The sequence below is a fragment of the Pan troglodytes genome, chromosome 3 (genome assembly GCF_028858775.2).
Source record: "Pan troglodytes isolate AG18354 chromosome 3, NHGRI_mPanTro3-v2.0_pri, whole genome shotgun sequence".
Lineage (NCBI taxonomy): Eukaryota > Metazoa > Chordata > Mammalia > Primates > Hominidae > Pan > Pan troglodytes.
In genome coordinates, this window is record NC_072401.2 from 41815642 (window position 1) to 41841161 (window position 25520).

General features: G+C 40.9%; 1 protein-coding gene across 27 annotated transcripts in view; it reads left to right on the top strand.

Moving 5' to 3' along the window:
* The window catches only part of LIMCH1 (LIM and calponin homology domains 1), a 340384-nt gene that overhangs the window by 133383 nt on the left and 181481 nt on the right, over positions 1–25520 (top strand). For all 27 annotated transcript variants that reach the window (XM_063808788.1, XM_009447566.5, XM_016951474.4 and 24 more), the window contains exon 2: positions 1390–1460. Coding sequence is in view for 25 of the 27 variants with exons in the window: in XM_016951474.4 (XP_016806963.1) it covers positions 1390–1460 (71 nt within the window). In the remaining 2 variants the exon portion in view is untranslated. The remainder of the gene's footprint in view (positions 1–1389; positions 1461–25520) is intronic.

Genomic DNA, 25520 nt, shown 5'->3' on the forward strand with positions numbered 1-25520 from the left:
GATGTTTAAACCATTTATATTTAAGGTAAGTATTGACATGGTCAGGTTTAAGTCTATAATCTATTGTTTTTCTATTTGCTCCTTCTGTTCTTTGTTCCCCTTTCCCTTTTTTGTTGCTTCTTAAATTGTTAGTATTTTTTATGATCAATTTTATCTCCTTTCTTGGTTTGTTAGCTATAACTTTATTTTGCTATTTTAGAGGTTGCTTTAGGGTTTATAGTCAAGTCAGGCTTCCGTATCCATGAGTTCTACATTTGTGGGTTCAACCAACTGTGGACCAAAAATATTTAAAAAAAAAAAGCATCTGTTTTTGTTGTCATTATTTCCTAAACAATACAGTGTAACAACTATTTATATAGCATTTATATTATATTATGCAGTGTAATCTGGAGATGATTCTATGTGTACTGGAAGATGTGCATAGGTTATATGCAAATACTACACATTTTTTATCAGAGACTTGAGCATTCACAGATTTTGGTAGCTGAGATGGGTTTTGAAACCATTCCCCCATGGATATTGAGGGATGCCTGTATACTTACCTGGTATATTTTAGGTGCTCAATACATATTTACTGAATGAACACATGAACAAATGTCTCCCTGGTGCCTAGGCCACAGGGCTGCTGAGAGCCAGAGGCACCAAGAGTGGCTATCAATCCTGTGCTGTCAGACAATTATTCTTTCCCAGCTTTTAATTTTTTCTCTTTTATGCCATATTGTTAATGGATATTGGCTTTAATCTTCCCATCTTGATGTTAGTCCCTTGAGATTAGACGTCCATATCCTCTTCTCCCTCAGTCCCTGGAGGTTTCAGTAAATAAGGACTTTATCCTCAGGTGTGCTTTCCCCAGGCTTTTTTGAAAGTGTGCATGGGGTGGATCCTCTGGATGAAAGAGACTGTGGCCTTGACTTATTGTGCCCAAACCCCCAAAAGTAAGAAATTCTTATCAAGAAGGGTAGATATTGTTTAAGGTAGTAAATAGAAAAAAAGGCTTCAAAGAAATGGTCTAAATTTAACTTTAGCTGATCTAGGCAAAGCTACACATGGGAAGGAAATTCAGGCCTAACAGATTTTCCCATTCTTGGAATGCCACCCGTTTTTTCAAGATTCTTGAAAAAAAATTATATATATATATAATTATATAGATACACACATGCATATATATACACATACATACATACATACACATATACATACATACACATACATATATACACATACATACATATATACATACATACACATACACATACATACACATATACATATATACACATACATAGTTATATATATGTACACACACATACACACACACATATATATATGATTGGACTTCTTGATTAAAAAAGAAAAACTTATGTGCTCTTTTTCTTTTCTTTTTTGCAGCAAGTAACTGGCAGAAGTTTTGGTGATAAAGATTTTCGGACAGGTTTAGAAAATGGAATCCTCCTCTGCGAGTAAGTATAGCCTATATTCAGTTGGTTTTATTCAAAAAACATCATTAATACTATCCAGTTTGGCTGTAAGACTTTTAGTGTTTTGTTTTGAATTTATTCACAGTTTGAATCTGAAACTCAAAAAATCCCTGGGCTAGACAAGAAACACAAGTCAGTGTGGGAGCCTTGGTGTGCCAGTAGGGAGTGGTGGGGACTGTGGCAACTGCAAACAAGACAGAGAAAGAGCATCTGGTAGCTGCTGTTCAGCTCCAATAATCTTTCACTGTGCATCAATTTGAGCCCATGTAATTGTAAGGGTGGACCTAATTGTGGTAAAAGTAAAACTTTTCTCCCCTTTTAAATCCCAAACAAAAGCAGCTTGTGCCAAAATAAAACAGTGCTTCTATATACTTACAACATCTTAAAACATGCCAGGTAATGCTCCTCACTTTGCCTGTTTCACTGGTGTATTTCGAATATGTTTAATCTGTGCTGTTGGCAAAATTTAAATGTGAACAATAACTACAGTGTTTAATTTTTGTGTTTTAAAGAATTCAGGGCTCCTGTGAAGTAGCTCTAGATACAAAATAAGCAGAGCCTTCATACTTATAAAGACATAAATTTCAAGATTTATGGATAGACGTAAATTTCAAGATTTCAAAATTTGCATTTATTTAACAGGTTTTGTGATTTCAATACTGATTTTTGTTTTATTGAGGTGAAATATACATACAATGAAACACACAGCTCCTAACTGTACAATCTAATGGGTATTGAAAGATGTGTACATGTATGTAACCTAATCAAGATATGAAACAAAAAGTTTCCTCATGCCCCTTCTCACTCAATCTCAAGCCCCTGGAGACAAGCACTGTTCTGATCTCTATCACAGTAGCATCTATTTTGCCTTCTCTTATACTTGATTTCAGTGGAATCACATAGAATAAACTCCTGTTTTTGGCAACTTTCAGAATATTGCTTGGGATCCAATGATGACACGGAAGGAGTGTGGGTTTGGAGCCTGTGGACTAGAGATTGATGTTCTTACTTTACCCCTAAATCATTTAATCACCCCAAGTCTCATTTTTTTCTAAAATCATAATAAAAAATTTATAACTCTATTTTGTAGGCTTTTTATGAGCTTCAAAAGGATAGAGTGAGTGAGGCACTTTCAAAGATTATGCAGCACTGTACAAATGTTGACTATTTTGTTGAACCTCTCAACACAGCTCCTGTCAGCATTTTTTTCTGCCTCCCCACTGCTCTTCTTTCTTCAAAGAAAAATGTGTATCTTCTATTTGATGTTTCCATATTCTCTTTCCTACGAAGTCTCTCCACCCTACTTGTATATCCCTCACCACCTCTTTTCTCATTATTACATCTAAATCAGAGCTTAACTCTTAGGCAAGCTGCAATTACTTCAGTGGATGCAAGCTCAGTGGATGCAAGCCAGTCAGGCTCTGAACTCTTTCCCTCTGTTCTACCACTTGCTTTTCCCATGATTCTGGGCTTAGCCCTCTCCTGATATTAACAGACTAGCCAAAATCTGATCTAATTCATGCAGACCATGTTGGTTCAACTGAAGTGGGTCTTTGTTCCAATTTTGTTTACCTAACATTTGCTCCAGAGATTCTTGTAGGCATCCACTTCTCCACTATATTCTCATGCCCAGGTAGGTAGGATGAAATTGTCTAAATCCTCTAATCACAGGGGATTAGACCCACTGGTGTATTTGAAGGAGCATGAGCTTTGGAGTCTGAGGACTAGGGATCAAGCTCTCGTTTCCCCAGTGGGACTCTAGCTAGCAGCCCCCGCAAAGAGTTTGCTAAAGTGGAATGAACCACATAGGAGGCCAGAGGCAAGGAAAGCCAGTAGCATGAACCTCCGCTAGGTCCTTCAAGAGAAAGCTGGGTCAGGAGCCAGAGAAACCAAATGCACACAAATTTCTAGGCATGGAACTTGCAGAGCAATGAGAACCAAAACCATGACCCAGGAGCTGCATGCAATGGTGACTGGGGACAAGGGAGGAAGAGTTTTCTTCCTCACCCTTATGGCTAGGTTTTGTGTAAGTTGAGACTATTAGGCTGCTACAGACTGAGATTAGCAGGTGTATTTTCTGGGACTTGTATCCCAAGGCCAATCTAGCAAAAAGGGGGACTTGCTCTGTTGAAAATGTGGGATCGTTTGATGGCGGGGGCCAAAAGCCGGAACACTCAGCATGGAGGATTTTAGAAGTTGAAGGCTCCCAGACAGTGGAGCCACACAGGTGTCAAACACCTGTCTTTGGAGATTAGATTAGAATGCCTAAGACTGTACCACTCTCTAGAACCGGAGAGAGTTCAGTGGATGCCAGTGATTAGGAGTCTAATTCATAGCTACCCCACACCACAGAAACATTAAAAAAATATGAGGACTCTCTACAATTTCAAATTTTGAAAACTAAGCAGTTTGGCTCTTCTTAGAATTGGGCTTTTTATAGTATATAGGCTTTAAAAAATTATTTGATGCTTTCCAGTTTTGTGTTATTCAAAATAGAAGCCCAGTTGGTATCTTGGAACAGTGTTATCCCAGTTGGCAAATACATGAGCAGCATTGTTGAATTCTTTCTTTTGTTCAACAAATGCTCATCTTTTTGTCTGAGTTGAATCCACTCTAAATGTTAGTAGCAACTGTGTAGAGACACCAGCATCTTTGTTCACTAAAAATTTCCTGAGTTGTTGTAGGAGTCTAAAGAAAAAAAAAAAAAGCTTCATCATTTTCATCAAACAGAAGGATACCTTCTGGTCCTGGGGTCTGGTTTCCCCTGACCAGCCTGGTTTCAAACTTAACTGTGGTCTCTAAGGAATATTATTATACCTATATTACAGAGAAAGTAACTGAGGTACAAAGGATTAAATAACTTGGCTAAGATCACACAGATAAAAAGTATTTAAGTTTGGCCGGGCACGGTGGCTCACGCCTGTAATCCCAGCACTTTGGGAGGCAGGGGCAGATGGGTCACCTGAGGTCAGGAGTTCAAGACCAGCCTGGCCAACATGGTGAAATCCCATCTGTACTAAAAATACAAAAAATTAGCTGGGCTTGGTGGCGGATGCCTGTAATCCCAGCTACTTGGGAGGCTGAAGCAGGAGAATTGCTTGAACCTGGGAGGCGGAGGTTGCAGTGAGCTGGGATCGTGCTACTATACTCCAGCCTGGGCAACAAGAACGAAACTTCGTCTCAAAAAAAAAAAAAAAAAAAATTAAGTTTAGGAGGTCTGATCCCTTAGCTCTTGCTCTTAATCACTGCCCTGTTCTAGAATTGGGATTTTAATGGGAGAGAAAAGAAAGAGATTGGCAGGTGGAGAGAGGAGAGGGCATTAGTGCCTGCAGACCTAAGTTTGGGGAAGGTGGCAGTGCAGAGGGTGAACCACTGAGTCTCAGCTGGGCAGAGGACAAAGAAGGACTGCATGTGGTTGGTGGTCTTAGAAAAATGTAAGCATCAAGGGCCTGGTGGTTCCACTTGGGCTAAGAAGGCAGCGTCAATACAAGTGAGGGCAAGAGAGCTGAAAGGGTCGGAGGCTGTGGTCAGTGGAGGATGTAGGAGTTTCAGTTTTCGATAGAGCAGTCAAGACCAGATGGAGACAAACGAGAATAGTGGACCTGGATTAAAGACTACAGAGACAGGAGAGAGAAAAGACGAGCACCTACATACAGCATGTATGATGGAAATGGAATACCCTCAAAATCACCCTGGGACATCTCTTACTCCATATGGCTTTGAATATGCAACTCCCATGCCAGAATACTAATACATAAATGTATAACTTAGAGTAATAGCAAGTATAAAATACAGTGCCTGTGCCCAGTGGAATGGCAGTAGATGTGTTTTTGCCATACTCATGTCTCTCTTCCTCTGTTGTTTTTGCCGTGTGTGTGTGTAGTTGAAGTTTCAGAGGTTAAATGCTTAAATGGTGTGAACCCTCTTCTGAGTATTTAATAAGAGGCTGGGGTCAAAGTGTGACAGAGCCACAAATATGTGACAAATGTTATGCTGTTAGAAATATTAATCATATATGGCACAGTGTCCTTGATGACTTACGAGTCAAAAAGGAGGGCTGCAGAGAGTTAGTCTTTAAAGAAGCTACTCCCAGGTTGGAGTCATTAGCAGATAATATTCTCTACTTCCCTGCACATACACCGGCCTGTTTTGAAATAACTCCAGAAAAGAAACTTTCTGACTTGTGTTCCTGACTCTGATTTTATTATTTAGATAAGAGTCTATAGACTATATCTATATCTGGATCAGGGGCTGGCAAATTATGGCCCTTGGCCTATTTTTTTTTTTTTAACTGGCCTTCTTGCTAAGAATGTTTTTTACGTTTTTAAAGGATTGTAAACCAAACTAAATTAAACAAGAGTCTATATGTGGCTCACAAAGCCTAAAGTGTTTACTATCTGGTCCTTTACAGAGAAACTTTGCCAGTTCTAAAGGACTGTGGAATTAATTTTAGATGTAAATTGTTTATCCTTGTAAAGTTAAGAAATTGAGTTTGGGCAGTGCAAAATGCTATTTGGGTAAATTAAATAACATTTTACAAAAGGTTTTCCCAGGAGTCTCTTTACAAGTTTTCTCCCCCACCTTTTTATTTTGGACAATTTCAAATTTATAGAAAAGTTACAAGAATAATATAATAAATATCCATATACCCTGCACCTCAATATACTAATTATTATCATTTTGCCATATTTGCTTTATCTCTTCATGTGTATATATGCCTCTTTTTCCCTGAACCATTTGAATGTAAGATGCAAACATCATGAAACTTGACTCCTAAATGTTGCAGGGTGGATCTTGTAAATACAGGAACATTATCCTCCGTAACCATTCAAGGCATTTAGCAATAATATAGTAACGTTTAAAGCATAGTCCAGAATTAAATGTTGCTAGTATCCCCAGTAATATCCTTTATACTGATTTTTTAAAAATCTAGGATCTGGCCAGGAGCGATGGCTCAAGCCTATAATTCTAGCACTTTGGAAGGGCAAGGTGGGTGGATCATGAGGTCAAGAGATCGAGTCCATCCTGGCCAACATGGCAAAACCCCGTCTCTACTAAAAATACAAAAATTAGCTGGGCGTGGTGGCGCATGCCTCTAGTCCCAGCTACTCGGGAGGCTGAGGCAGGAGAATCTCTTGAACCCAGGAGGCGGAGATTGCAGTGAGCTGAGATTGTGCCACTGCACTCTAGCCTGGCAACAGAACAAGACTCCATCTCAAAAAAGAAAAAAAAAAATCTAAGATCTAATCAAAGGTCACACATTGCATTTGGTTACCATGCCTCTTTAGCTTCCCTAAACCTAGAACAATCCATCTAGTCTTTTGTGTCTTTCATGACATTAACATGTTTGAAGATTCCAGACCAGCTATTTTGTAGAATATATCTCACATTTGGATTTTTCTAATTTCTTCCTCATGGTTAAATCCAGGTTAGACAGTTATAGCAAGACCACGTGGGTGATGTTCTTGGCATGGGACATAGTAGGGTTTGTCCCATTGCTGGTAATGTTATGAGTGATAATTGGTCAAGGTGATGTCCCCAAGATTTATGCATTGTTAATATGCCTTTTCTCTTTTGTCATCTGTGAAAGATACTCAAGTTGTGGAAATAACTTGATATCCCCAGATCTTTCATCCAATGGCTTTAGTATCTATTGATGATACTTTCCTGAATCAGTCATTACACTGAGAGTTGCACAATGGTGACTTTCTAATTCTGTTCTTTCTACATTTGTTAGCTGTCATTCTTGTGTCTTTTTGAAGAAAAGAGCTTTTCTCCCTCCTCTTTTTGAGTATCACCAATCCATTGGCATCCATACTTTTACATTACCCTTAATTGCTAAAAAATTCTCTATAGATAACGAATGAGGTAAGTGATAATAGCAGGCCTGTTTTACAAATACAACCAGAATATAGAACATCTAAGATTTTAAAGTCAGTCCACTGGAAAAAGATTTTAGAGCTTTTGTGTTCATATAGGTAGATGGTTCATATTTCTGTTTGCTTTTATATTATTTTCCAATTCTTGCTTTATCTTAGTGTTCACCTTTGGCAAGGTCAGATGTCCTGCCCTGGCCAATGTTTGGACAGAATCACCAATATGACTATATTGGGCACACCTGCCCAAGGAAGGAGCTTCCAGTGAAGACTTAAGAGACAGACAGGCACTAGAAGAGTGTAACCATCAAGGGCCTGGTAGTCCCACTTGGATTAAGAAGGCAGGTTCAATACAAGTGAGGGCATGAGAGAGCTGAAAGGTTAGGAGGCTGGGGTCAGTGGAGGATGGAGGGGTTTCAGTTTTCGATAGAGTGGTTGAGACCAGATGGAGACAAATGAGAGAGGTGGACCTGGACTAAAGACTACAGAGGCAGGAGAGAGAAAAAACTGGCACCTACAGGCAGCATGAATGATGGAAACTGAGGATCATCAAAATCACCCCGGGAGATGACATATTTCAGCATAGGGGGCTCCGGGTGAGGTCACTGGGGAGTTCAGGTAAGAACTCTGCACAAGAAAGACCATTAATGGCCACTGTGATTTTCTTTAACCCCTGAGAAAAGTACAGACCACACATGAGTTAGTTCTACAAGGAACCTTCAATATTTTTAAGTTAGTCATAGTAAAGATTATTTCTTTGAAAGCATAGATATATGTGGATGAGAAAGAGCCTGCTAGTGGCTTACCATTTTCTATCTTATCTGAAGCATTCACTGCAAGAACCTTAAGGAAATGAATTCTTAAGTGTTTTAGAATCTCATGTCTTTTGACCAGAGCTGTATGAAAGTCATATTTCTATTTGTGAACATGAAGTGGTGTAATTGGCTTAGAAGGCCGAAAAGATTCCCTCACTTTTTGGTATTGCTTGATGCTGAAATCAAGAATTGATAAGCCTTGTAGAGATAAGTCATCTAGTCGCCACATCAAAAGGAGACAGAGGTATTCCAGCCCTTCTTTTGTTTCTTCTGCTCTCATGTTGCCTGTTTAGGGATAATTCTATGAAATATTTCAGTTTTTTTGGTGGGGTCATTCTAGAGAAGGGACAGGCTTCCTTATATTTTGTCTCTAAAGTATAAATGAAAGTAACTGGAAAATACCCTTTTCCTGGTGATGAGGCACAATTACTGAATTATAGAAAACAATAGAAGACAAATTAATTCCCTTGTCCACTGTATTAAATCTTTAGTGGGAATCTTAATTTAGAATCAGGAAGGCGGGTTTAAAATCAATGACATTTTCACTCTCATCTCCCGGTGTAGAATCCTTTTTAAAAAAAAAAAAAAAAACCTTCAATTTTTATTTTAAGTTCCAGGGTACGTGTGCAGGATATGCAGGTTTGTTACATAGGTAAATGTGTGCCATGGTGGTTTGCTGCATAGATCAACCCATCACCCAGGTATTAAGCCCAGCATCCATGAGCTATTCTTCCTGATGCTCTCCCTCCCCCAGTGCCTTCCCCCTGCCACACTGACAGGCCCCAGTGTGTGTTGTTCCCCCTATTGTCCATGTGGTCTCATCATTCAGCTCCCCCTTATAAGTGAGAAGATGTGGTGTTTGGTTTTCTGTTCTTGAGTTAGTTTGTTGAGGATTATGGCTTCCAGCTCCATCCATGTCCCTGCAAAGGATATAATTTCATTCCTTTTTATGGCTGCATAGTATTCCAGGGTGTATCTGTACCACATTTTCTTTATCCAGTCTATCACTGATGGGCATTTGGATTGATTCCATTCTTCACTATTGTGAATAGTGCTGCAATGAACATATGCGTGCTTGTATCTTTATAATAGAATGATTTATATTCCTTTGGGTATATACCCAGTAATGGGATTGCTGGGTCAAATGATATTTCTGCTTCTAGATCTCTGAGGAATCACCACACTATCTACCACAGTAGTTGAACTAATCTACATTCCCACCAACAGTGTAAAGCATTCCTTTTTCTCTGCAACCTCACCAGCATCTATTGTTTGACTTTTTAATAATCACTATTCTGACTGGCTTGAGACGATATCTCATTGTGGTTTTGATTTGCATTTCTCTAATCATCCGTGATGTTGAGCTTTTTTTCATACTGGTATAGAATTCTTTTTTCGCTTTCCTCATTTCCTACTTGTAGAGATGTGTCAAAATGAGTTAGGTCTACATTTAAAGATGAGGTTTTTTTGGTGGTCGGGTAGGGGATTGAGTTGAAGTTTGCTAGTGAGAATTTTTGTTATTGTCAGTGATAGAAATGCAGCTGAAACCAGTTTAAACAAAAATGGGATGTGATTGGTTTATGTGAATAAGCACGGAGGTAAATCTCACACACACACACACACACACACACACCCCCCAGGTACAGACATAACTATATAACCATGCTTGAATTGTGTTATCTGACTCTTCTGTCTGTCTGTCTATCCATCCATCCATCCATCCATCCATCCATCCATCTCTTGCCTCTGCTTTCTTCTTTATTGGCTTTGTCTTTGGGTAAGTTTTCTCATAAGGTGACAAAGTTGGCTACTATTAGCTTTTAGCTTATATTTTACTAGCTTTGCAATCCCAGCAGGAAAAAAGAGATACTTTTTTGGAGTAATTCCAGTAGAAGTCCTGGTGCCTGCCCTTTATTGACCTGAATTGGGCCTGGTGCTCATCTCGGAATTAACTGAATGGCCAGGTCTGGATTTGCCCTTGCTTGGAGCCAGGACGTAGCATGGGCCCTCTCCACAGTCTGCCCTACCCTACAACTGCCCTACTATTCCTGGAGAGTTGGGGAGGGAAAGTTGCTCAAGTGGAAATTAAGAAGCTGTTATCAAAGAAGAAGGAATGACTATTAGACCAACAAAACCAATAACAGGCCCGCTGAGGGACTCTTCCATCCAACCAGGACAGACAGCCTTCGGAACTTCTAGTGGAGAAAAGGTGAGCTTAAGAGTGGTGTGAAAGGTTTATTAGGTCTCTTTGAGGCCTTGGTTAGACTTACATAGGGGTGTGTTCAGAGAAGGATGCTTTGGAGGGACTTAAGTTTTCAGACCTGTCATGTCAGGAGTCCATTCCTTTATCCCTCTCCTCTCTAAACTACGGAGTGAGTTACCTTGGTGAGGTAAAACTGAGGCCACCAAAATCTATAGATCACTCCTTCCTTGGGAGTGTTGCCAGAGAAAAGCCTCTTTCCTGAGAAGCAGGCTTTGTCCTCTACCAGTCGGTTCCCTCAGCCCTCAAGTGATAACTGCTCTTGCTCTGAGCTTCCTCCCAGCCTTTTTACCTCCCTCTCTAGGGGTTTGGGCTGATGCTTCCAGGAGCTGCCATTTTTCTGATGTGGCTGCCACGTTTCCCAACTCTTCTGCCTCCGAGCACTTGGAGTTGCGAGAGAGACCTCTCTCCCAATGACAGCTCTTTGAGCAAATCTTAGACAGGTGATCCTCTGAGTAGTCTGTACTTTCTCCTTTTAATTTATAGTACCCCCTACTGAATAACTTGGCACCAATTCTCTGAGAGTGGACAGGAGACCTTGGAGCTATCCAGTTGAGTTTCTCCTCACAACCATTTGCTGTCTCCTAGAATAAGGCCCCTCCATTTTCAGCTCTGTCCAACCTCAGGGTCTGTCTTTGCATACTTGAGACCTTTCTTTCCAGGGGTTGGGGTTAATATTTGCTTCTCTGGCATTAGCCCTGATATCTCTTCATTCTGAGTTTCCTAGTGTTTCTTTATTCTTCCAGGAGGTCTAGGGGAGCCCCAGTCAATGGGATCCCTGTGGAGCTGTTCAAACATCCTAGGTAGGTTTTGAAACTGATGAGCTCCTGTATCTCCACAGGGATGCTATTGATGTCATCAGAACAATTCCTTTTTGCATCTGAGCAGTTCCACTCATTGCAGATAATTCACCTCCTCTGCCCTGCTCACTTCAAGCCAGTGGTGCTTCCCACTTGTGGGAACAACCCCATACTCACCTTCAGATTTCCAAATGCTCCCTGGCAATGGCAGTATGCAGATACTCTTCATGGCTATTTGTAGCTTGCGCATAGAGAAATGCAAAGCCAAGTTTCAGTGAGTGTATGACTGTGTTTATTTTCTTACCTTGATTCTTACTGATATGCTCTCCCTTATTCTCTGGTTTGCTTATCATTTTCCCCACTCCTTTCTTCCATTTTTGTTACTATCTAAGGACATATATTTAACAAAAGCCAGTTCAAACCCTTTTATGAGAGAGTATAGTGGAAAGTGAATGGATTTTGGAATTCCTTCATTAAATCCTATGAAATTGTGTCAATAGACCAAAAAATAGTCAGATAATGTGATTTCCTAGGGTTCAACCTAGTAGATGGAGCAGATCCTAGATTTACCTCCTATGTATCCTAAGGCTAGTAACCTAACCTCTTTGAGTCCCCCAGTTTACTTTTATCTATAAAAACAGATCATAATTGTAAAAATCCGTATAGGATTGTTCTGAGGATAAAATGAATTGAAAATATGTATAAAATTCTTTGTTCAGTGTTTGGAACATAGCAGGCACTTAAATGTTAACTTTCCCCTGTTCATCTATGTAACAGAGAAATTACTACTTCTTGAGGTTTCTAGGAGATTCCAGTGAGAGAATACAGTCAAGCACTCAGCATAGCATCTGGCACTTGCTTGGCACCCTGTACCACTGGCTGTTCTTATTATTGTTTTTGGAAATAGTCCAAAAGTCAATTATGAATATGACATAGTCATTGCAACTCTGTGTCACTGTGCACCCAGTGGCTCGCTCCCTCGGGCTGCCAGCAAGCCACGGGATGAAGGCATTTGGATTATACTTTCTAGCTTCTCTCATCTAGCTTGTGATCAAAAACTGGGCAAGAAAATTTGGGTCCCTTACAAACTTGATCATGTGTGAATAATGAACTTTGGCTGGCAGAGCTTGGGGACTAGAGTGATTGTTTTGAAAACAATAACCCTGACCTCTGTGGTGATGTCATTTTCTCCCATCCATCCAGTCTGTTGTGGTTTTCTTCTCTGGGAAGCTGTTCCAGAACCTTCTAGGCAGTGTTAATAGGTTCTTGTCTGGCTGCTAAGTACCCATACACAACTCCACTTTAGTGCTATTATAGAGCTCTACCTCTTTGTCCCATCTTTGTACCAGATTGAGAGCTTTCTTGAAGACCCTTTGTCTTTGTATTTCACTCATTGGACACTGGTGTAGCAAATAATCCATCTATAGAAACACTTGGTGAATAGATTGAGACCAAGTTATAAGATTTCTACCTAGGCCACCTGATCATCAATGACTGCCTTTAACTTTCTCCCAGTCTTAGTCAATATTAATCTCTCTCTCTGTGTTTCTGACACACACACACATACACGCACACACACACACACACTTTGTATAAACAACAGACCCATCCCTAAAGACTGGGAGACCAAAGGATGGATGTATTTGCTTTCTTCAAGTGTAAGATTCTCTATTACAAATTCCATCTTCCTAGTAGTCATAGAACTGAACTTAAAAGTTTTGTTTTGCAAACGTATTGTCATGAAATGAGAGTGTGAGTATGTTAATCTACAAATAAGTGACCAATAAAGAATGTCTTAGTGGATTTTTGTCTCAGTTCCTGTGTTGCTGAAATGATTTTCCAAAGATAAGAAATCTGTTGGCAAACACTTATTCTATCATCACTGATAAATGAGCTGCTTGTCAGAAGGAGGTCTGGCCTTAGATTCTTGTCATGATTTCAGCATGAGATGTGTGTCATGGATGTGTCCTAGTCTTGTAGGACAGGTTGAGGATTGATGGTGTAACTTTGTGTGGAGACATTTTATCACATGGAGGAATTGTTGGCTATCGACCATGTGCTGCATAGCACCAAATTAGGCACCAAGAGGCATAAAAACAGAATGTAAGACATGATCTTCAAAAGTTTTATGATGTGCTTGGGGACTGGACCCACACACACAGAGCAGTTAAGTTACAGTGTAAACCAGTGTACGAGTAAATGTAAAACCAACGAAGATTTAATCTCCAAGATTTAATAAGAGGTTAAATGAGGATACTGTTATGTCTTGGGAGACAGTTAATTGGGGAGATATAATATTAATTGACTATTACTTAAGAATAGGTTGAGGGAAAGGGAAAATCATCTTTATAGAGAAAAACAAGTAGTTTTTTCTTTCTTTATACTTTCATAACACTCTGGTCACAAAAATGTGTGGTTTTTATCCCTCGTAATGACCAATTCTCCAATACCAGCTGGTTATCTTAAAGTTTAACTTAATCTCGACACTAACTGGAGATAATACAGACTACACAGGTTAAGGGCTCAGTCCCACAAGACTGCCCCCACCCCTCATTTAGATGCCAGTTGCAAATAACAGGTCCTCAGGTGATCCACAACTTCTGTCCACTTGGCTACAAATTGGAGGCTCTCATGGCCTCCTTCTTGGGTTTGAATATTTATCAGAATGGCTCACAGAACTCCGGGGTGCATCCGTGTATTTATGGATTTATTCTAAAGGATCTGATAAAGGGTACACATGAACAGCCAAATGGAGATGCAGAGGGGAAGGCGTGGGGCCAAGGGAATAGGGTTTTCATCCCTTTCTGGTTGGTCCATCCTCCCAGCACCTCCACACGCCCAGCAACCCAGTATATCTTCAGACTCTTGAAACAGAGGGATTGAAACTGGGATTTTTATGGAGGCTTTGTCACTTAGGCATGATTGGTTGTTAATTCCATTTCCAGCCTCTCTCCCCTTCCTGGAGGATGGGAGTGGGGCTAGAAGTTCCAAGCTTCTAATCGTAGCTTGGTCTTTCTGGTAACCAGCCTCCATCTAGGAGCCTACCAAGAGTCACCTCATTAGAGCAAAAGACACTCCTGTCACCCAGGAAATTCCAAGGGATTAGGAGTTCTGCGTCAGCAACTGGGGTCAGAGACTAAATATCAGAGTAAAAAAATGCACCTAGCATTCCTATTGCTCAGGAAATTACAAGGATTTTAGGGACTCTGTGCCAGGAGCTGCGGATGAAGACCAAAATATGGATTTCTTAATATAATTCACAGTATCACAGCATCCTACACAGGGACAAAGGCAGGAGGGAAGGTTTGGAGTCAGGAATGAGTAGGCTGTGTTTGGCACATATAGAGGATAGGTGCCTGAAAGGGCAAGGACATCTCTTCCTTTATCCAACTGACCTTTATAAGAACCCACTTATGAGTGTGGTAAGTTACTGTAAAGATGAATGCATTATGCAATCAAATCATGTAATGGTGGTGGTGGGAGGGGGGCGGGCAGCTTATTTGGGATCTAAATCCTGACTGTGTGGGATATAAATCTCAGATTCCCTTCAAGAAGCACATTTAGGTGGAGACCTGAACGAAGAGGAGAAATTATTCTCTTCTACCAGGAAAGAGGAAAGGGAAATGAAAGTTGAAAAGAAACATACTCTAGGGCTGAAAGAATAACATGATTGAAAACTCTACGACTGGAACAAGCTCTGTGTCTTGGAGGAATTGCAGGTAGACTTGTTTGGCCAAAGTAGAAAACCAGTGGGGCAATGGTATGAGATCAGTGTGGATGGAGAGAAGTAGTGGGGGCAAGATTGTGCAGGGCCTTGCAAGCCATATAAGGATTTGGTGGTTTGATTCCCAAGAGCAATGGAAATGAAGAGGATTTTGAAGAAATCAGCAGCACCTGGTAGAGTATAGTGATGAATGAAAGAAAAGACAAAAAATAATTTTGGTGTTTCAGTTGAGTGGGGTCCTGATACAAGCCAGAAAGGCTCCTCTGTTTGTTGGAGAGGTCATGGTTTTAGTTTGGGCAGGTTGAGTTTGGGATATGGACAAGCCACCCAGGACCAGAGTCCTGTAGGCTGTTGGGGATGAGGGCCTGGCTCTTAGAGGTGAGACGATGCATTCAACTTGCTCAAGTTGGATTTGTGAGCCATTGTTGGACATCAGTGTTAAGCTATGATATATGGAAGCCTCTCTGAGGGAAAGGCCACGTTAGGAAAGAGCTGCAGAATGAGGTCTCAGTTTGAGGAAGTGTCTCCCCTGGGTCATGGGTGGGAGAAAGAGAAGCTCACAAAAGAGCTATCAGAGAGATGAGAGGAAACCCAGGAGACTGTGAGGTCATGGAAACCAAGAGGGCTAAGAAGACTTTTAAGAAGGTGGAGGTGATCTGTATTGTATGTCCCCAGTAGATATCAGTTTGAGCAAAACCTCAGAAAAGGCCTGCCTTGCTTGCAGAAGGAAGGACTGGAGACTGTTAACAATTAATACGTATCTCTGGGAACTGCCAGTCAACTGATCATGATTCCACCTAACTGTTTTAGGTCTAGCTCATGTTTGTGTATCATTCCAACAACTATTGTTAGAGACCTTGTGTAATATAAAGTACACATGCAATCTTTTTCTGAAACATTGGTAAAGAGATGAGATTAGTATGACCCAATGGCTGATTAGTAGAGCAACAATACAACCTGTCATTCAAACTGAGACACTGTTCAGAGCGAAAGGAGGTATTAACCAGATGAGATGCTGGAACAAGTGGAAGCTGGGACTGACCTCAGCTAACTGGGATATACGGTCACCCCAGTTATTGATGACTTTAGACTGGTCCCTACTGGTCACCATTGCTTTGTTCAGTATTCACAAACCAATCCCTTATTTAGTCCTCAGAGCAACCCCAGTGAACCTAGATCTTTCAACCCCTCTTCTGTAGATGATTAGATGGAGACCCGAGGTGGTAGGGCACAATGTGTCTTTGCACTCTTTGTCTAGAGCTCTCTCTCTAACCCAGATGCTTGCTCCAATCTCAGCAAACTTGGGTCCTTTTTCCATTACTGATTTTGGCCTTAGCAGACTGGGAAGAATTTGATAGACTTTCTATGTAGGGTTCTCCCTTGTCCTTCTGCCAAATCACAATTGGCCACGCTGACTTGGCCTGTCTCCAGCTTTTTGGCACCAAGACTCATTAAGCCTTTAAGTTCAAGTGAGGACATTTCAACCCACTCCTTTTCTGAAAAAGATCTCCAGTGAAAAAGCTGCTTTTTGTTTGAAGATTGGCCTGGCTTAGGTGGGGGCTTAGGCAAGAATTGAGTATCCCCAACAGGCTTCTGTTAGAAAGATGAAAACAGATGGAGAACATGGAAGGTGAATATGCAGGACTCATGGTGAGCAGAATGAGCCCCCAGTGTTGCCTCTTTTTTTGAATCCTCACCAAATAAATAGCCCTTGGCTCCTACTCAAAAGAGGGACTCAGCACAGTAGGGGTACTGTCTCCATTCAAACTGTTCTTTGAACATCAATTACAAAGTCTACTCTGGGAGCTCTTGTGTGCACTTGAGCATCTTGCCTTTGGAATATTCTCAAGCTCATCCATCTTTGTAAATATTCTGTTCATTAAAAATCATACGATCCTTGTCACTTCCTTTCTCCTAATACATAGTCTTATATGACCCAGACCCAGTAGGGCATTTACAGAGTTTGTTTTGAAGCTTCCTAGAAATGTGTTTGCAACTTATTTTAGCAGAATTGTCACTTGGAACCACTTCCCTCAACATGTGGCAATTCCCTCATCCTATTAATCTGCTCCTTAATAAATATTAAAATTCTCCTGACTTGAATCTCAGGCTAATCTTTCTCCTCCTGAACAAATTTTTGACAGATTTTTTAGAATGATCAATTAATTTAAGAAAATATAACAACTGGTTTATATGTGGACTGCTCGTGTGGTAGATGAGAAACTGGCCTAGCCCATTGCCTGCCTGTGGGGTTACATGCTGGATTAGGCTTTGCTTAGATTTAAGAGGATTTAGTAGCTCTAATTGTATTTCCTTAATAATCCATTTTTTGATTGTCTCTAATGGGCTGTCAGGCTTGGTGGGCTGGCTTCCCATGATGAAGTGTGCAAAATCTCTGCCTCACCTGTTCTGAATGTTCCCTTTGGTTACTCGAAGGAGTGGACTTTTTCTTAAATAGCCTACTAAGGACCCAGTTTATAAATGATTTTTTTTTTTTTTGAGATGGAGTTTCATTCTTGTCGCCTAGGCTGGAGTGCACTGGCATGATCTCGGCTTGCTGCAACCTCTGCCTCCCGGGTTCAAGCGATTCTGCTGCCTCAGCCTCCCGAGTAGCTGGGATTACAGGCGTCTGCCACCATGCCTGGCTAATTTTTGTGTTTTTAGTAGAGACGGGGTTTCGCCATGTTGGGCAGGCTGGTCTCGAACTCCTGCCCTCTGGTGATCCGCCCACCTCGGCCTCCCAAAGTGCTGGGATTAAAGGTGTGAGCCACCGCACCCGACCAAATGATTTCTTTAAAAAGTTAACTATGAAGAAATAGACTTCCTTCTTGGTATCAAGAGGAAGAAAGAGTGAATAAAAAGAAAAAGTGAAGACTGTATATCTGAGTGATTAGCTCTAGTGCTTGCCCTTCCTTAAGCCACTGTAGACTCTGCTGGGAGGCTAACATTCCCAAACATGGCTTCATCGTGACTGGTGGCCTCTTCCCAGAAGACGGGGTGTGATTCAAGTTCCTTTGCCTAGAACGTGGTGTCCCTCTGTCTGGGTGCAATGATTCTATTCAACTCATCAGCCCTGTCCATTTGCACTGGTCACAGAGGTTGATCTATTATTGTTCCTACGATTCTCTTTGTGCTTCCCTGCTTTGTATCTTTCTTGCATTTGCTTCTAGCTACCTGCAGTGCTGTATTCCCTGTCCGTTTCCATCTTCTTAAATCCCAAACAAACGCAATGGGCACCTTTCCCTCCACCACAACATCCCCAGTGCTGCAACCTGAATTCAGTCCTCAGAGCGCCCATCGCTGTGACAGCCATACATCCCGAAGTGGAGATGACAACCCTGATTTCAACTGCTGTCTCCCTCATTTCTTGTTTGAAGGAGAAATTTTGGCTGTGCCTAGAGCAAGTCATTTGTCTCACACATGGCACTACTCATGAAGTTGGATATTTTAACTTTCTATTAGATGATAAATTCCTTGAAGTACTGACAGCGACTCACCCATCTTTGTATGCCTAATGGTGCTTGCACATGGCAGGCATGTAGTAAGCTTTTGAAGGGAGGACAGGAAGAAGAAAGATTATTTTAAAATTAATACTTTTGAAATTATTGATATGTTTATAACTAACCAGTAAATTTGTGTAGTAAAATGCTACAATTTTAACTCAGAATGGATCATAGACATAAATGTAAGTGCTAAACCTACAAAACTCTTAGAATAAGACATGGCAGTAAATCTTTGTGACCTTGGATTAGGCAATCATTTTTTATATATAACATCAAAAATACAAGTGACAAGAAAAAATAAATAAACTGGACTATATCAAAATTAAAAACTTTTGTCCTGCAAATGATATCATCTCTCAACCCACAGAATGGGAAAAAATATTTGCAAATCATATATCTGATAAGAGGCTTGTATCCAAAATATATAAAGAGCTCTTATAACTCAATAATAAAAAGATAACCCAATTTAAAAATGGACAAAATATCGGAATAGACACTTCTCCAAAGAAGCTACAAAAATGACTAGTAAGTACATAAAAAAGATGTTCAACGTTGTTAGTCTTCAGAGAAATGCAAATCAAATCCACAATGAAATACCACTTCACACCTACTAGGATGGCTATAATAAAAAAGGAAGACAGTAAGAAGTGTGGCATGATGTGGAGAAATGAGAACTTTCATGCATTACTTGCAGGGTTGCAAAATGACGCAGCCATTTTGGAAAACAGTTTGGCAGTTCCTCAAAAGGTTAAACATCAAGTTACCATATGACCCAGCTGTTATACTCCTAAGTACATACCCAAGAGAAATGAAAACACACATCCACACAAAATCTTGTACTCAAATGTTCATAGCAGCATTATTCATAATAGCCAAAAGGTGGAAACACCCAAATGTCCACAGAGTGATGAATGGATAGATCAAATGTGGTATATCCTTGCAATGCAATATTATTTGGCCATAAAAAGGAATAAAGCATTGATGCATGCTACAACATGGATGAACCTTGGATGAACCTTAAAAGCATGTTAAGTGAAAGAAACCAGTCATAAAAGACTACACATTATATAATTTCATTTATATAAATGTTCTGAATAGGCAAATCTATAGAGACAGAAGGCAAATTAGTGGTTGGTTGGGGCTGGGGGTTGTGGGTGAGTAAGAGGGGAAGTGAAAACTAATGGATTTGGGGCTTCTGCTAGTGGAAGGGAAACTAAAATTAGTTTGTAGTGATGGTTGCATAATCCTGTGAATGTACAAAAATATTGAATTCTACATTTTCAGTGGGTAAACTATGTGAATTGTATCTCAAGTCATTAAAACACACACACACACACACACACAATGGGATTTAAATTTTGTGGTGGGGAGGGGGGAGGGGGGAGGGATAGCATTGGGAGATATACCTAATGCTAGATGACGAGTTAGTGGGTGCAGCGCACCAGCATGGCACATGTATACATATGTAACTAACCTGCACAGTGTGCACATGTACCCTAAAACTTAAAGTATAATAAAAAATTAAGAAAAAAAAAATTTTTGGCTTCAAGATGTTTAAAAAGTCATCTAGAAATCTCATTCCAAATATCATTTAGTTCATTTCTGATGTGCTAGTATCATATTGTAAAGTGCTGCTCGTATTTTAGAACATCATTGAAGAGAATGTTTCATAGATTGATATTTATATTGTCTACTTCAAAAGAGATATAAAGAAAATTACAAAAATAAAACTAAAAAAGGCACATTCATTAAGATCAGAAATAGTAACATCAGACAAAGAAAGGCCATGGAATGGAAGAATGAGAAGATGTTATTACTTAAATACTACATGGCTTTTGCATCACTTAAAACTCTTCTTCTGCCACAGATGAAAAGGCGTTGCTTGCTGTTTGATGATTTTCCTGCCAGAGCCTCTGGCCTCAAGAATGTATTCCCCAGTCCTCCGAATAAAGCTGCATTTTGTATTTCTGCTGCACGCCCAGTAAAGGAGAATAATGTGTGTTGCCCAAGGGGAGATGGCCATATTGTTTTCTCCTTGCCCCATTTGTGTATCCCGTGGTACATCAAAAAAGAAGGACCCAGAGATTTTACTGCTTCCTTTGGAGCCAACTCCTAACTCTTCTTTAGAGAGGAACAGGGGGACTCCACTCATTCCCATCCCCTCTTTCACAAACCAACAGGAACTTCATGCAGTAATGACTGGCAGGAAGGAACTAAAAGCCTGTCCGATGATCCTTTCCCTGGTGTGGTTGCTTGAATCCAACTTTAGTCTTGGTCCTGAGAGAATGATTCATATATGATTAATGGGCCAGGCATGGTGCCTCATGCCTGTAATCCCAGCACTTTGGGAGGCCAAGGCGGGCGGATCACCTGAAGTCAGGAGTTCAAGACCAGCCTGGCCAACATGGCAAAACCCCATTTCTACTAAAAAATATGAAAAGTAGCCAGGTGTGGTGGTGCATGCCTGTAATCCCAGCTACTTGGGAGACTGAGGCAGAAGAATTGCTTGTACTTGGGAGGTGGAGGTTCCGGTGAGTGGAGATCGTGCCACTGTACTCCAGCCTGGGTGATAGAGAGAGACTCCGTCTAAAAAAAAAAAAAAAAAAAAATTATTAACGACAACAAAAGTTGTAAATCGTTAGCAGGTCTAAAGTCCGTGATAGTTCCAAAACTGATGTTTTGATTCCTTCCCAATACTTTATAATGTTGCTCATTTCATTAACAATTCACTCAACAAACAAAAATTGAGGCCCTAACAAGGACTGGCCCTTACACTAGAGCTAGAGTTACAGAGAGGACTAACCCTTTGCCTGATGAAGAAGCCAGATAGTTTCTGTGATGTGTGATAAATAGGGAAGCCAAAGAGTGTTGGGACCCAGAGGTGGAAGGTACAGTCTCTACTTAAATGGTTCGGTGAGGAGGTAACATTTAAACTGGGTTTTGAAGGATGAGTAGGAGTTTGTTAGGCCACAAAGGAGCGAGAGGAGGCCTGTGGGAAAGGCAGTTCAGGGGAGGAAGCAGTAAGCATGTGAAAGTGCCTAGCTATATGAAGAGACTTTGTATGCTCAGGGACAAAGGCTAGGACAAGTGCAAGGTGGGGCAGACTAGAGGTGAGAGGTAGGTATCAAGTCAGTTTGTGAACAATCTTGAATAGCATGGTAAGGACTTTAAACAGCATCCAGTGAGCGATAGGCAGCCAGCACAGTCTCTATACAGAAGAGCAATGGGTTTGCGTTTTAGGCAATTACCTCTGGTGGCAATGGAGACTTTTGATTGCTTTCTGCTGTGCCCCAAATACAAATAGGTGAATAAAACACCACGCCTCCCAAGGAGCAGCAGAAATCCTTACTGCACCTATCTTGCTATGCCTGTCCTTAGTTTACATCCTTACTATGCACATCTACGTCTCGGAAGTTCTCTTCCAAGTTACTTGTTTAGAACTTGGAAGTTATTTCCCTATAGAAGCAGTTCGCTTCACAAAGTCTTATGTAACCCAAACCACATCTGAGATTGTGTCAGCCCCACTGTTGAATCCGGCCTCTTGAGTGTGTCTGGGCTTAGCTGGTGTGGGGTAAACTTTTGATGACAAGATGTGGAATGAATAGGAAGTAGATTCAGAATTCTCATGGCCACATTAGGAGCAGACTCCCCTTTCTCTGTAGCTGTTGGCTTGTCCTCGTCATCCTCAGGACGGCAAGTGAGGCTGGCGAGATGGGAGCCTTGAAAAGAGTTAAAGCCCAATTTTGGCAGAAAGCAGGGCTGGAGCCAGCTGTGGCTGCGGTGATCACGCAGCCGGGTCTGTCTTTGGAGCTTCTTTCTGCCTTTCCTTTGTCGGCATCCTCCCTTCCTTCCTCCGCGTCCCCAGCTTTTCTATTGCCTTCCGCCTGTCCAGAGACTACGCCCATGGAGGCCTGTCCTTCAGAAGGATTGGCATTGTCTCATTCCCTCACTGCTGTTCTTTCATTGCTTCTAACCTAGCCTTAGCCACAGGCAGGATTCTCAGGAGGAGAAGTGAGCCAGTGATCAACACAGCCAATTTTCACCAGTGGGAGGGCTGCATTGAAATCTGCTTGGAGAAGATGGTAATAATGCCGGCCATTGATGAAGTGTATATTGTACACCGGGCCTGTGCCAAGTGCATTACATGCATTGTTTTACTTATTCCACATCCTCAAGCTATGACTAGCAGGTATTTTTGTCGCCATTTGAAAGAGGAGGAAACTGAGGCTCTTGGATGTCAAATGCGTAAATAACTTGTCTAGTGAGTTACAGGGCTAGGATTTGAACCCAGGTCTTTCTGTCTCTGGAGCTTCCTGCTGCTCTTGGAATTTTATGGATCCCAATCCTGGAACTCTTTGTTCTGAGAACTTCTTGCTAAAGAAGAGTTGGGAGCTGGCTGTGTATTCCACCCCAAGACTGGATACAGAAATCTTCAGAGCTGCATCACAGCAATTTCACCCTCTGAGTTTTCTCTCCACGCTCTTGATAGCAAACCCAGCAATAACTGGGTTTTAGCTGCGCAAAGGAAATACTAATTACAATCATTTAAACATAATTACTACATAGCACAATGATGATTGCATGTATCACTCCCTGTGTCAGAGTAACTTTAGTCTCCATTTTATGTAGTTATACTAAGTTCTTTTCGTGTGTTGGCAGCTTTCACGGTTCATTGATCATATGTTTCATCCTAAGCTTGTAGCTTATAAAAGCAGGGAGAGTCTTGAGTGGGAAAGGCAATTTGGGGGTGATTGGGCTTGATTACCAGGTGAAGGCATTTGGAGGGCATCCTGTGGCACTTGGGAGCCTGGAAGTCCTTGGAAGAGGGAAGGATCCCGGCCAGAGCCAGGTTTTAGCAGTGGTCAGTTTGAGTGCAGTTTGGGTGCAGTGGGCCTGTGGATTAGGATGGCAGAGACTGGTGGCTGGAGATTATCTGTAGAAATGCAAAAAGTGAAGCATCATAGAAAAGCACTCTCTTCAGATTTAGAAACCCAAGTTTATAATCCCAAATCTACCGCTTAGGAGCTCTGACCTCAGACATGTGCCTTCACCTCCCGGGGACAGTTCCTTTACTCCTTATCTAGATTATTTGATTTGATTTTTATGCCTTTTCTAGTTTCCAAAGTCCATAATTTCCAGACAGCAGGAATAGTTATGCAAAGGACAGACTGTAAAAGATATTGGAAATGGATCAAAGCACTCTGAACATATTCAAATAATTGCTGTCTGTTCCTTCCCATGCTTACAGTATAGATGATTTTATTAGTGTTAGTATTTTAGTATTAAGAGGGATGTGATAGGCAAGAAGAGGTTTTATTTTTCCCCCTAGAAAATGTGGGAAAATAAAAATTGGTCCATTTGTTTACAGTATCCCAAATGTTAGCTCTTCTTCCTTCTGCTGCCATCCCAGCAAGATCTGGAGGGAAGTATGTGCCCAGGTGTTAAACTTCACATTCTGGAACAGGATTTTCTTGGGTACAGTTTGCCTGGGTATTGGAAAAAGGCCTCTTGCAGAGATATAACAGTCAAGATAGTGCTAGGTGCTGTAAGTAATAAACCCCTAAATCTCAGTGGTGTAACACTGTGGAAATGTATTTCCACTCTTGTATGGCCTAATGTTGGCAACAGGGAAGGATGGAGACAACTCTGCTTTAGGCAGTTATTTAGGGACACCAGCTAATAGAGACTCCATCTTCAACATACAACTTCCGAGGACTTCCGGGTGTCAACATCTAACTAGTAAATGTGGAGGAGAGAGAATGGAGAATTGTTTGAGAGGGTTTTTAGGGCCAGGCCTGCATGTGATAGAATAACTTCTGCCTGTGCTTCATTGGCCAGCACTCTATTATATAGCCACAGCAAATTGCAAAGGAGTCTGGGCAATAAAGCCAGTGTGTGCCCGAGACAGCAGGAAGATAAGAATGGTAAGCAGTCTCTGCCACAGGTGCTGTATTACAGTACTGATAGCACTGCTGAGCCCTAGAAATACACGGGGTCAGGCTCAACTTCTTGGAATTCCAAATCTACAAAAACCTTCTAAAGCTCCTATGATCTCTTCTTAGGTGTGCTCCAGGCAAGTGGCTTAAGTGTGACCTATATTTCACACATTCTGAACCGTGCATAGCAACCCACAAGCATTTGGTAGATATTGATGGCAGCTTGCGTTCCAACACTCTTGTTCATTTGAAACTCCTCTGTTTCACATTTCACTTTTGCCTATATTTTAGTCGATTTTTCTTGATCTCAGAGGATTTGTTAATTTTCCTGGTTTTGCCTGGACAAGAAAGAAATCTTTTAAAATGACATCTGTAACAGATTTTTGGTCAAGGTTAAATTGATCTCATGCTTAGGTTCAAAAACAGATGCCATGTTATGTTAAATGAAAGTGCATATACTTTCATCCAGGGTACATAGTCAAACCCAGAAAGTGATCAAGGAAACCACATAGAAAAACACTATTGAGCCAAATTAAAAGGGACACAAAGTGGGTAATTTTGTGATCATAGTTGCCTATTGCAGCTGTACAAACCAAGCTAATGAGATGATGATGTAATCTCTTGTTGCAAAGAATAAAGTGATTTCCTATGAGATTAAGCATGAACTTTCCAACCTTGTGTTTAAGATTTAGATAGCTCTTCTGTTCTTCCCGAAACTCTAGGATAATTATTAGAATTGAATTTCTGAGCTAAATGACTTATAGAGTAAGCTCAATCCTTTTTAAATTTGCAATCCTTTAAGAATTTTACCTTTAATGTTCACATTACAGTCCGATAACATATAAGCTGCCCATTGCTATAATTCCTAACGTCTAGATGGTCTCATAAGGTACCATTTTGTAGCACTATTCTTAGTGCTGTGCTCCTTGAAGAACTACTATATGGGCTGTTGGAAGAGTCTGTCTGAAACAGAACCTCTCTCTTCCAGAGTAGGGCTTTGAGGTTTTTGTTTGTTTGTTTGTTTTTTAAGTTGCAGATAGAAAAAAAGTCTTCACTTTGTATTTCATAATCATTAAATGATGATTGAGAGACTACCACATGCTGGATATTAGGGGTGCAAAGAGTTAT